This window comes from Crotalus tigris, unplaced genomic scaffold (genome assembly GCF_016545835.1).
Source record: "Crotalus tigris isolate CLP2741 ecotype Arizona unplaced genomic scaffold, ASM1654583v1 scf7180000019496.3020429, whole genome shotgun sequence".
Classification (NCBI taxonomy): Eukaryota; Metazoa; Chordata; class Lepidosauria; order Squamata; family Viperidae; genus Crotalus; species Crotalus tigris.
In genome coordinates, this window is record NW_024097566.1 from 1,094,211 (window position 1) to 1,108,129 (window position 13,919).

Sequence of the window (13,919 nt, forward strand, 5' to 3'; positions counted from 1 at the left end):
CCTATCCAGTCTTTACCCAGGACCTGGGATAGGCAGATGTGGATGTTTGATGGTATTACAGACATCGTCGCAGGATGGAAGCAGTTCCTAGTAAGGCTGCCTTTTGCAATTGACTAATAGCAAATTTGTCAATGCCAATGGTGTTCAAGTGGTGCTCCAGTTGTTTTGGGATTGCACCCAAGGAGCCTATTAATATTGGTACTACCCTTGCTTGCTTTTGCCACAGTCTTTCTATTTATATTTGTAGGTCTTTGTATTTTGTTATCTTCTCCAGTTCTTTCTCTTCTATTCTGCTATCTCCAGGCACTGCCACGTCCACTATCCAGACTTTTTTGTCTTTCTTATCGACAATTGTTAAGTCTGGGGTGTTATGTTGCAGGTGCTTGTCTGTTTGAATTCTGAAGTCCCAGAGCAGTTTAATTTTATCATTTTCTATGACTTTCTCTATTTTATGATCCCACCAGTTTTTGCTTACAGGCAAATGATATTTTTTGCAGATCTTCCAATGCACCATTGTTGCTACTTTGTCATGCCGCTGCTTGTAGTCAGTCTGTGCAATCTTCTTGCAACAGCTTACCAGGTGGTCCACTGTTTCTTCAGCTTCTTTGCATAGGTGGCACTTACTATCTGTTGCTGTCTTCTCAATTTTGACTTTATATGCATTTGTCCTTAAGGCTTGGTCTTGTGCAGCCAGAATTAGTCCCTCGGTCTCTTTCTTCAATTTTCCTGCTCTTAGCCATTGCCAGGTCTTGTTATTATCTGCTTTCCCAGCTATTTTTTTCATATATTGGCCATGTAGTGCTTTGTCTTCCCATGCCTCTATTCTGTTCTTCATTTGGTCTTTCTTGTAGGCCAGTTTGGTCTCTCCAGTAGTCAGGAAGCCTTCCTGATATACTAATTTCCGTGCATCTTCATCATTGTTCTTCAGATATTCTTCCAAAGCCATTTTTTCTTCTTCAACCATCTGATCTACTTGTAGCATTCCACGCCCACCTATTTGCCTTGGTAGATAAAGTCTGTCAATGTCACTGCGTGGATGAAGGGCATGATTCATTGTCATTATTTTTCTGGTCTTCTATCCATTGCTTTTAGTTCTGCTTGAGTCCAGTCCACTATTCCAGCTGTGTACCTAATGACTGGAATTGCCCAGGTGTTGATTGCCTTTATGGTATTTCCTCCACTGAGTTTGGACTTTAAGATCTTCTTCACTCTCTTGATGTATTCACCGCTAATCTTTTTCTTGACTTCAGTGTGCTTGATGTTGTCAGCTTGAAGGATACCCAAGTATTTGTAGTAATCCTCCTCATCCAGACACTTAATGTTATTTTCGTGGGGCATCTTGATTCCTTCAGTTTTCACTACTTTTCCTTGTTTGATAGTAAGTGTGACACATTTGTCCAAGCCAAACTCCATAACAATATCTTGGCCATATATACGGACAGTGTTGAGCAGCGATTCTATTTCAGATGATGTTTTTCCATACAGCTTCAGATCATCCATGTAAAGGAGATGAGATAGTCTGGTAGATGTTTTTGATGTTTGATAGCCATGTCCTGAGTTATTCAGTATTGTTGACAGAGGAAACAGTGCAATAACAAATAGTAATGGTGATAATGAATCTCCTTGAAATATTCCTCTCTTGATATTAACCTCTCCCAGCTTCTCACCATTGATCTGCAACTGTGTCTTCCATTGTGCCATCGATCTTTGCACAAATTTTCTGATGTTTCTACTGACTCCTGTTATTTCTAGGCACTTGATTATCCAGTCATGTGGCAGAGAGTCAAATGCCTTTTTGTAGTCAATCCATGCCACATTCAGGTTGGTCTTCCTTTTCTTGCAGTTTTCCAAGATCATTTTGTCTATTAGGAGTTGATCTTTTGTTCCTCTGCTATTGGGGCGGTTTCCTTTCTGCTCAGGTGGAAAGAGATTGTGTTCAACTAGATGCTGTTGTACTGCATCAGCTACCACAACAGTTAGTAATTTGAAAGTTGTTAGTAAGCAGGTAATTGGCCTGTAGTTGCCTGGTGTTGCCCCTTTTGCTGGATTTTTCATTATTAGGTAGGTTTTCCCAGTTGTTAGCCACTTTTCAATTTCTCCTCCTTGTAGTATATTGTTGAACTGCTTGGCAATGAGTGGGTGTATAACAATTAGATGTTTCAACCAAAACCCATGCAGTTCATCTTCACCTGGTGCTGACCAATTTTTGATTTTCCTTGCTCTTTTTTCTACCATTTTTCTTGTTATTACTAGTTGTTGTTGTTGTTGTTATTATTATTATTATTATTAAAAGGGTGACTAAGTTTACTAAGTTACCCTTTTACTACGTTTTTCATTACATGAAGATATTTACATTTAATGATTCATTGATTTATTTAATTACAGATCTAACACTTTTATGAAGCAAAGTAATATATAATTAAGATTTTATTTATTTTGTGTTTGATTCCTAGAAATAAGTTACCATATTAGGGTTTATTTCAAGTTACAATGCATAACTCTGAGCTGTAAATAAAGGTATTAAACAAATTTCCAGGTTTTCCTCATATAATACTTCTTAATAGGCTATTCATCTAAACTTTATAAAAATAGTTTATTAAAATATTGATGTTTTCTAAATGGATTATTAAAGAACAATATCAACCTTATATTACATACCTACTCTTGATCCATTCTCAACGTACACTTCTACATAATTAGAAATGACAAATACTCTAGGGCATGAATAAAATTCTATATACTGTACACAAGTTCTCTGTACGTAGGATCTGTGCATAAATTAAGTTGTCTGGTCATGTTAATGAGAGGGATATTACAGAACATGACACATTTGAAGATAGACAACTCACAGATAGAAGAAATTTGGGTTGGAACCTTTGATCTTTAGTTGGAAGTAGCTAACCTTCTAGATTTTTAGTACTATTGAAACAGTACTTCAGAGATTCAGGAACCTTTTAAAAGGGATGGGTGGGACAATGAAATAAGCTTTTATTACTTGTCTTTGAAGAAACATACAATATTAAAAAAAGGAAATGATCAGAAAAGCGTGATTGGGAATATACTTATAGAAAGTGATACCAGACTTTTTAAGAGTTAAATCTTCTAAATCCAAAATGGCACCAATTTCACAGCAATCATAGATTACAGAATGTTCTAACATAGTAAATCTATATTGCTGTGAAGTTGGGAAAAATAACATAGGTTTTTTTTATATTTGTGTCTACACAGACCTCTCCACTACAAATTTTAGTGAAATCAAAATATACTAGACAGCCTATGACGACTTGGGTCATTGTTTCAGATAGTTCATAAAATGTTTTATAAAACATTTTTATAAAGTGTTTCAATTAACTCCACAGGAGTCAGGGGTCCTGGATTTTGGACACTTTCTATAAGTTAGTCCATTTGGGATACCTTGGTTGAAAAGGTTTTGCCCTATGGTGCATTTCTTCAGTTAAAGGTTACAGGCATGAGAATTTAGTAATATATAGTTATTTTAAAATAAATAAATAATACAACGCATCATTGCCAAAACTGTATGAAAATCTGTATGCTTTTCTAATTTTCTAAAAAGCTCAAGTGGTGTAAATCATAGAACACTATCTGTACTTTCTCATTATCATTTTTAATTTATACTAACTTTTACAGTTTTAATGTGACTTCTATTCACATAACTGTGATACTGTCAAAGCATGAAAATAAAACTGGGATTTAAACAAACCGAATCACCAAATGTTTACTACTAATGAAGCAAAGGTTTGAGATGAGTGGATGATAATGACAATTTTAACCATAAAAATACAGCAGTGATATTGTGGTAGTAATAATTGAAATATCATTCATTCATTAAACTAGCTGTATGGTTTCTGTTTCTAAATGCAAATGGGAGTTCCATAGGAAATCAAAATCTATATTTAAAAATTACAATTCTGAGAAAACAGTAGCTTGGTTGGTTCAAGTCTGTTTACTTTTGCTTGTGTGACCCTCTACTTATATCCTACAGTATTCTGTTATTGTTTGTCAATTTCATTCAAAATATTCCTGGCAACCATGGATGTTGAAGCTTTGGTTACCACTCTCTATTTATTACATTCACTTTCTGGATGGCAGGTGATGAAATATACCAGCCATTTTATTCTGGAAGTCTAGATTACTAAGCATATCTGCATAAAATTGGGTTCTATCCAAAACATATTAAACAATCAACAATTGGAGCCTAATGCTATAGTACTATCGTATATTTTCTGATTTGCCAAATAGGCATACATATGGTGGACATTTCACACATAAGTCCTGCCAATGAAGAAAAACATAGATTAACAAAGCTAGCACTAAAGAATAAATTGCTATAAAAGAGAAAGTAACAGTTTCTCACCAGCTTGTTTACAGCTAAAGCCAAAGTAATATGTACTAAAATGCATTCTGGCTAATGATATGATTGCTGTTGGAAGCCACCAAGATCTCTGGTTTTTTTTTTTTTTTTTTTTAGAAGGATGGCTATTTAAGTGTTTCAAATGAAATAAATAATTAACCTTTCTCACCAGTCTTGTGGAATAGTCTAAGTCTTACTTATGACTAATTTTAAAAAGCTTTACAGGTAGTCCTTGCTTAGTGACCACAGTTGAGACCAGCAACTGCTTTGCTTTTCATCACAATTGCTTTGCAGACTTACAGTGTCATTTCCCATTTGGTTGTTAAATGAAATATTGTGGTTAAGTGACATATCACGTGACCGCAAGTTGAAATTTTACTCCATTAACTCTGCTTGTTGCAAGCCAGCTGAAGCACACAAATGGCAACCACATGACTGTGGGATACTGTAACAGTTGTAAATGCATGCTGTTTTGAAGTGCCTAAGTGGCAATTCTGACAGTATGCTGCGACTATCTTAAATGAAATGTTTCATTGCAAAGTTGGGGGTTTTTTTATAACATAATTTTGAATGGTCACTAAATGAGGCACTTGGTAAGCAAGGACTTCCTGTATGACAATAAAACAATGTAAGAGAGGCAATCCAATATAGAAAGGGTGGATGGATGGCTTTGGACTTTGCAATAAATAAAGCAACTTTTCTGTTATCATAATACTGGTAAAATTATAAAAATACAGGAAAAATACATATTGTGAAATAAGGTGTATATATGTATATATTCTCTCTGTGTGTATGTATATATACATATGAGTGTGTGTATATGTACATATGTGTTTGTAACTATACATGTATCTGTAACTACAAATTGCATGATTGTTAAATTTTAGCCATTTTTGGTATCTTTATTTTTAAAATGTTATATTGGTATGATAGAAATCAGTATTTTCATTAGATCAATCAGTATTCCTGTGCCTTTTCATCTCCTTGCTAAGTCATCCCAAAGATGCTTTTTCATGAGGCAACTGGATTTCCTTGTTAACTATGACCTAGTTGACTGAGAATCTCCATAGACACCTTGCTAGGTCAATATTTTATTTCAGATCTCAGAACCATTTATGCTATATTCTTGTATTAATTTATATGAGCATAAACCCCATCTAACACAACTGAACTGATTTCCACGTTGACCCAAATAAGATTGTGCTGTTAATTAAGATAGTACAGCTCCTCAGTTAGGAGAAGCATGAATAGCTGTCTCAAAACATTTATTTAAACAACTGCCTTATACATATGTAGTTTGTGAGGATTAAATGGCTACATTTTGTTCTTTTGTTCTTTTTAACTTACTTTCCAGATTTAGCCAATTTGTAATTCTTGTTGCAAAGTGTAAATATATGTGTGGGAGGATGTTTATTGAGCAGCAGTGAACTGTGGGGGAGATATATTGTACTACAAGCATATGATTCAAGGTTAATAATAAATAATAACATTAGCACTTTGAATAATCTGGCCCAATAGGATAGGTAAATCACTATTTGAAATAACACAAAACTGGGAGAAAGTAACTTAGAACTATGGTGTGTAAACAGAGACTCTTCTTGTAAGCCATAATGAAACCTTACTTCTAGTAAAATATATAACATATGCTGGAAATGAATATAATGTGGTGACAACAGTAAATTCACATAAATGAAATTTTGCATTAAAAGAAGACAAGAATCCAAGATATGCAAAACATACATTAGGGCAGGATATGGTCCTTTGAATGTTATTCTCAATGCTCGTACCAGCCGCAACCGTCATCTGAAAAAGCGTGCAACAAAGAGTGTACTGAATTCAAAAGTGTTGTTGGTAAAATAACACATATATTCAAATACTTAATGTCTTTGATTTCATACAATTGTTCTTAAATTCTTAATTTAGAATATAAGAATATCTCTAATCTTAAACATAATTCTGGAAGTTAAAATAATGGTAAAATAATTATTGCATATTAGTTAAAATATAGTGAATCATTAGCCAAGTATGTATATATAGAAATTCTGGAAGTTAAAATAATGGTAAAATAATTATTGCATATTAGTTAAAATATAGTGAATCATTAGCCAAGTATGTATATATAGAAATACAATTTGAATAACCTCAGTTTATAGACAGTAGATGTTTCTGTTGAATGGTATGAATTTACACAGCAGATCTGTTTTAGGTCTACTGAAATGAAATGATAAGCAGTACTGTGCTTATACAAATATTCTGTTCAATTAGATGGAGTTTTCACAGCAGAAAATCTGTCTTGCTTGCGTCTCACATTTTTATCACTATCTTGCTATTTACACTTAGAAAATTCAGAAAGTGCTACCATACTTGTTTCACATTTTTATAAATATTATGAATCTAGAGCCTTACAAATAGATTATACCAAACTTGTTACACAATTGTTTTATTAGATAAGCTATGCCTTTTAATTATGTTACACACAGAGAGAGAAGGGGGGGGGATGAGAGAATATTTGAAAGTGAAGATTTTCATCACTGCTATTTATTGCTGAAATGACTTCTTGTCAATGCCATGTAAGGCAATGAGTATACGGTCCAAACAGGTCTGAAACTGAACTTGGCAAGACATCATGTTTTAGATGTTGTCTATATTTAGTGGTGTAGAACAGAGGTCCCCAACCTTTTGGGCACCAGAGACCGGTTCCATGGAGAGAGGTTTTTCCACGGACCAAAGGATGCATGGTTTCGTGTGCTGCCTGCATCCCACAGATGGGGCTTTGCTTGTTTATGCAGACTGGTTGCTGGTATGCCGCAGCCTGGTACTGGTCCACGGACCAGGGGTTGGGGATCCCTGGTGTAGAATACCCACAACCGTTGTAATTCTGTCAATGGGGAGCAATTGGCTGAGGGCATTCTACTCCACTGAACAAAAGGAGATAGCATCTGTTACCAACTTCACTTTTAGTTATGCTCTGAAGAAACTAAGAGTACGACTGGGAAAATATCAACACATAACATATTGTTTCACCTGGAAGTCATTTCACCAATTGATAAATTATTTCAACATTCTAGACACCACATAAAAGTAATAGTTTATACTACACTCTCAATTATGCATTCACTGGTCTGTAAGATATATTTTGGCAAACCACAACCATTGTTTTTGTTTGATACAAATAGGTCATTTCTGTTACCTTATAGCTTTTGTTCTCACATATTTTTAAATGTTTTGGAGTTTCTTTTTCCGTCAAAACTAAATTGTGTGTGACATTAACTTAAAATGTTTTGGTACAGTTATTTCCAACTGTTTGCAAATATTTGTAAACAAAGGCAAGGAACCAAATGAATTTACTCTAGTTTGATCCCCTGTATCCCCAGGAAGGTTTTCATCACAAAAAAGTGTCTCTGCAGAACACTCAAAATGTTCCTAAACTCTTAAGTTCAAAGAAAATATTCAGGATTTCACAGGGGGAAATAACAAAAGTGCATCATTTGCATTTTTTCTTTAAAACTGTAGGACTAAACAAAAGTATTTCCAGTTAAAACAAGAGTAGGCAACTAATTGGATAGAAGCAGAAAGTTAACAGTTGGTTACAGCCATTATACATATGTTGGTGAGAACTGTTTACTCTGAATTTATGGGAAGAGTTTAAAAACTTTTGTCTTGTTTTCATTTATATCTATAGCAAGTCCATGTTACGTGTTACTTTAATTTTTTTCCTTTTGTGTTCCATGAAGTACAAATTTTAGGTAGCTAAATGAGGAGGAACTTTGGGGGCTATAAAAATGGATATAAGGACTTCATAAAGTCCTGGAATTTCAGGTTGACCAACATGAGTTCAAAGGAACTTTGGGACTGGAGGAGGAAGAAATAATAATACCAGAGATTATGACATTGGTGTCAGATGGTCTGAGGCACTATAATCTATATTCATGATTTTAGAGGGCAGGGCTCAAATCAGTATCAGTGACTTACCACATTATGTGTAGAACAACATCCAGAATTCCAAATTCTGAACCTCTGTATCCAAGCAACTAGACACAGTGAACATATTTGAGTTGCCATGTGGCATGCAGTCATTTCTCTGCTCCAGCCTTGGCACTCAACTTTTTCCAGGCTTCCATTAATAGTGCTTAAAATAAAACAGTGGTACGGATGATAATCCAGAGGCCTAAAGGCTCTTCAAGGCACAGAGCCACAACTATCATCCCTTCCCTCCCACCATCCAGGAACCAAAAACATCTTGACAGCTTCAATTAAAGGCAGATGTGGCACCAGTGCTGTAGCTTCAGTGACATCACAAAGTGATTAAAAGGAGACCATTGTGACAACATAGCGATCATGTACGTTATTCTGTGAAGGTTTGTCTCAGCAAAATGGCTACATATATACTGTCATTGCTTCATTTTTTGTGGTATTGTTTCTTTTCAAGAGAAGCCCTTCATGATTACTGGAAGCTGAACAGATTTTATTCACACTATAATTTAATTTGGGTGTTTTCCCTAAATCAAGATAGCTTGTAAATTCACTGATGCTATTATTGGAAGCACTGATTCCTTTATAACCCACAGTCTTTATACTATTTAATAATGCCATTTTGTTAAAATTACAAATGGTATTTTTACTGTTGATCTAAAGTTCATGTCCAAGCACCATTTCAGACATATGTTAAAAACAATAATGACCAAGAAAGCATGACAGCCATATGCAGAAAACAACTGATTGGTGCTCACAATTGACACTATATCTTAGAATAATTTAAATTGCCCTGTTTTTTTAAAAGTAATGACGCCAGGGAATTCCAGGTCTCAATTAAGTGCAAAGTGATTTTCAATACTTTATATAAGGAGCCACCAACCATCGGCTGTGACCCACTACCGGGCTGTGTTTGGAACCAGGTTACAAAAATGGCAGGTGAGCATGCAGCTCCATTTGTGCAGGTGGTGGGTGCTCACAGCTCCATTTGCACAAATTGTGCTGTGCATGCTCACATATGCGCTTGCCACTCACGCAGAACCATCCCCTCTCCCCCTCCACCAGGCCACAGGTTGGAAAGGTTGGGGACTGTTGTTTTATATAATATAATACAATACTTTATATAATACAAGTTTCCTCTTTCCTGAGTGCAACTTTAGGAAAGGCCAACTTTAAGAAAAAGAGTATATTTTCCGCAGAAAATCCAGCCTCCTTAAATTGTCCATTCATTACATCTAGTCTTTCCATTGCACTGAATAAGCAAGGTGACTATCATAAGTAAAAGAAAATTAAACAATTTAAGATACATAGAAAATATCAAAATATCACAATACAAGTCAAAAGACTTGTTTGAAGAGGTAATAGTTCAAAAGCCATCCTTCACATTTAACTTAGAAGACTCAATGGTTGCTGCCCTTTAAAAATTATACTACCTGTTTATTTATTTACTGGGTTTATATGCTATTCTGATCACTGACAACTCTGTAAATCAGGTTAAATATGACAAAATTACAACACAAAAACCAAATTACATGTATACACATAACTATCAGGAGAATTAATTATACAAGATATACAGTATATTCCAATGGCAGAAGTAACACTATAAAAGATCTCAACTGTTTCTATGTTACCTTTTGCTGCTTGGAATAACTGTATAAAAAGGAATAAACACTGCAAAGAGCAGTCAGTCATCCTTGCACCCTGCCATGACTGGTCTCTAATTACTTCACCTATGATTCGTGTTAGTGACATCCATAAAGAGAAGGGATATAGAAAAAAAATCTACATTAGCAGAAGTTACTATGCAGGCACACACAATTGAGATTAAGCAGTCTCAAAGATATCCAGGTATTGGGCAACTCTTTTTAAGCAGCAACCTAAAGTCAACTAGAAACAAATGCACCTCAGAGTAGATAGGTGTTAGATAGGCAAATTAAAATCTGACTGATTGCTTGAACTGTTACATCTAGGATTAGTTGTAGCTTCAACTGTTCCTCGGGAACATTCCCAAGGAGGATGCACAAGCAAGAGGTAACTAAGACATGAAAGACTAAGGAGTTGCTTTCACTCAGAGGAGGGTCATAACTGGTGCAAAAGATGGAATGGTGTGAGGCACCCTCATAGCTGTCTCCTGTTCATTTAGCAAGAGCCATGAGACAATGAGGACCTCCCCATCCACCACAAATTAAACCTTCACAGGGACTGTGACATTATCAAAAAGCAAAGATGGAATCATGTGGAATCTCATGACTTTTGAATCCCAAAGTTACTCTGTACCACATAGTTTGATCAGTTAAGATAGTGGTTCTCAACCTTTCTAATGCCGCGACCCCATAATACAGTTCCCCATGTTGTGGTGACCCCCAACCACTTGTACATCACCGGGTGCCAGGGGCGTGGCCAAAAAAAGGGGGGAAAATGGCGGACAGCCTTGTTTGGCAACCCCCGTGAAATGGTCGTTCGACCCAAATGGGGTCCCGACCCACAGGTTGAGAACCACTGAGTTAAGAGAACTATTGTTAGTAAGATTTTCACTAAGAATACCTCTGTGAAATGCATTCAGGATTAGAAACAAACCCCAGTATTGCAAAGATCATGGCTGATTTTTAATATTGTAATTCTTACTAATTGTTCATCTTTATTAAGAAGCGATTCTCACTAAAATCCCTCTAGAGTCTAGACTGAACTAATTAGATGCTCAGAAAGTGATATGATTTTATTCTGTTTAAATTCTTATACTAGCTCATTGCAGTTTGGACTGACATAGGTTTAGCACATCTTATTTCAACTTTATAAAGCATTTTATATTAAGCAACTTTTGAGAACTACTCAGAAATGTCAAAGGGAACAGTATATAGCAGCTAAAACTTTGATTGAAATGGAATGTGGGAACCATGTGACTGACCCCCTTAGTTATATCAACCACACTAACTGCCTTGCAATTCAAGGGCTATTACTTTTAACATTTGAAAGCCTATTTCCTCCTGTGCTCACTCTTTTTTATGCACTCTCCTCCACATGCTGCTGGCTTCTGGATTATAGTGGTTTATTAAAATTTTCTGATTGTTATCTATATGTGGAATTCGCTGCCCCATGAGATTAAGCTATTTTTTTATTTGGCTCCTATCAGCAAGTGAAGTCTATTCTTTTTAAACAACATTTTTTTCTCTTAAACCTAATTGAATTTATTGATTGCTAATATGGCATAATATGCTTTTCAGATGTTGCTTTTAATTGGAAAAATGGTTTTATTTATGAATTCTTGTTGACCTTATGCTTATTTTTACATTTTATAGATATCTCCTTTTTGGTGGGGAAAAGAATTATAATTTTACAGAAATAAAAATAAACAATTATTAGTGCATGAAGATTACACAGGTGACTTCCAAATGCACATGACTCATTATGTATTCTATTCTCTTAATATGATAAAAATCTGCACACTTGAAGTTGCATTGATATGTTCTTTACAAAATGTTCAGAACTACCCTTCATCTGGTGAATTATACTACCCATTTTTTAGTTCCACCAAAGTTGTTTTTGTGACTGTCATCTTATCTATAACATTCACCTTGTTCTATTGGCATTGATCTTTTATTATTAAGGGTATTAAATCAAACATACTGTTTTGGTTGACTCCACAGAAATAAATCACTAATTGGTTCAGCTTTTAGGTTTGTTCCTATCACTCTCAACCAGCTAATTTCACTTTATAATCAATGTCCTCAGACCATTTACTAGGAAGGAATGCCACCAGATTATTCTCAAGGAGACTGTGATCATATTTCTGTGTACATAACTTTATAAGGATTTCACTTTCATACTATTACAATCCATAATCTTTGCTCTTTCACTTCTATCATATTCTACCCTTTTTTCCCTTGATGATGATGGTTTTCACATGAAGATCATAACCTTTCCTTCCTATAGGAACAAAAGTACCAAATTTGGGTTCTGCTCTCATTTCTGTTGTTAAGAATGGACTTGAATGTAAATCTCACTAGTTCCAGTTCAACAATAACTGTCACATTACCCAAGCTATGCAGTGTTTTGGAAAAGTTTTTTTTTATTTATACATATATATGCAAACAGAGACAACTGACTCCCAATGTAGAACAGAGTCTTATTAAGTTATTCAATTGTATTACCTATTGAAATCAGGATAACTTACTTTTGAAGTTATCCAAATCTTCTATATCCAAATCAATCTTCCACTGTAAGCAAATGATGAATATGTACCACTGGTTCCCAAAAAGAATTTTCTGAAAGTTATAAGGTGAGCTTCAAAGGTGTATTTCAGCAAAAAATAATATTACCTGGTGAGCACAGCAGAAAGCTGTTTAATCAAACCTGTTATATGACAACAAATTCACTGCGGCAGGAACACATTACGATGAGAAATGTAGTTTTTTAAACTGCCTATTTTCCATTCCAGGCCTTTTAAAACTCCTATTAGAAATTGCCCTTGGACTGCCATTTAGAAATGAGGTATAATACATAATTGTTTAACTTAAGTTATATTGGGATGAATTGAAGTTTTTGTTTAATATATAAAGGCAGGAGGCTGTAACATAAGACAAACAGATTTGAAAACTAGCATTCCAATTCATATTTATTTGGAAACTTTATTAAACATATCAGACATGAGAACATTAATAGTGCCTTGCTGGATGGGACACTTGGCTCATCTAGTCTAGCAGTCTGTTCTCACAATGGCCAGCCAGGTGCATAAGAAAGCCCACTACTTTCCCAGCAGATGGCATAAAAGACAATTACCAGATTAGCAAACAAAAATTAATAGTTTGCATTTTGAATTGATTATTCTGAAGAATACTGACTCATAATGTACACACACACACACACACACACACTGATATCAGTGGTAGCTAAACTCATGGTTAACTTAAATAATTAGTTCAGAAGAAAGGTTTTTTTTTTAAAAAAAAATAGTGCTTCATCTATCATATTTTAAGGCTAATCCCTCACAGAAGTCTTTTTGAAAGCCTCATTGTCAATGGAGGTGTTTTCTTTTAAGGGCCATGCTCTTGTAATAAAATCCAGCAAGGGTAAATATTAAATCTTCTCAATAAAAAAGGGTCCTTTTATGGTAAAGGGGGTAATTCAGCTATTAGCAGTATCTTATCTAATTTTCAGAGTTTCGTTCTCATACTTGCTGTCACCTAGACTTCTTAGAAGTACTTTTCTAATTACTGTAAAAGACTACTATCTTCTTACTGCCTAATAGTCACAGTAAACATATCAATATTGTAATAGTATGTTCTGAGTCTGAGAGAGATTCACAAATTGATCACCTGGATATTCCTCATTCACTAGTTAAAAGAACAGCTATCTGATCATCTCACAAAGAAATAATGAGTCAAAGACTGAAAAAAAAAAGTCTTATCAATCCAGATATGAATTAGATTCTAAACTGATAACAATCATATTGCTGAGATTTCTGCAACTTATTCCTGTCCTCTTTCAGTAAATCTTGTTAAAAAAAAACTCTGAAAGAATCTTGTTTTTTTTTTTTGTTGGAGTAAACTACTAAAAGATTGGCATGTGTTCTTCC

At 34.9% G+C, this 13,919-nt stretch overlaps 1 protein-coding gene across 13 annotated transcripts in view; it reads right to left on the reverse strand.

The window, feature by feature from the left end:
• PPFIA2 (PTPRF interacting protein alpha 2) overlaps positions 1–13,919 on the reverse strand; it is a 253,973-nt gene that overhangs the window by 134,724 nt on the left and 105,330 nt on the right. For 9 of the 13 annotated variants that reach the window (XR_005559073.1, XM_039362953.1, XM_039362954.1 and 6 more), the window contains one exon: positions 6,113–6,175. The exons of 3 other annotated variants lie outside the window; for them this stretch is intronic. Coding sequence is in view for 9 of the 10 variants with exons in the window: in XM_039362953.1 (XP_039218887.1) it covers positions 6,113–6,175 (63 nt within the window). In the remaining variant the exon portion in view is untranslated. Of the gene's footprint in view, positions 1–6,112; positions 6,176–8,344; positions 8,497–13,919 lie in introns of those variants that run through there. One more of the 13 variants, XM_039362955.1, reaches the window with a different exon arrangement.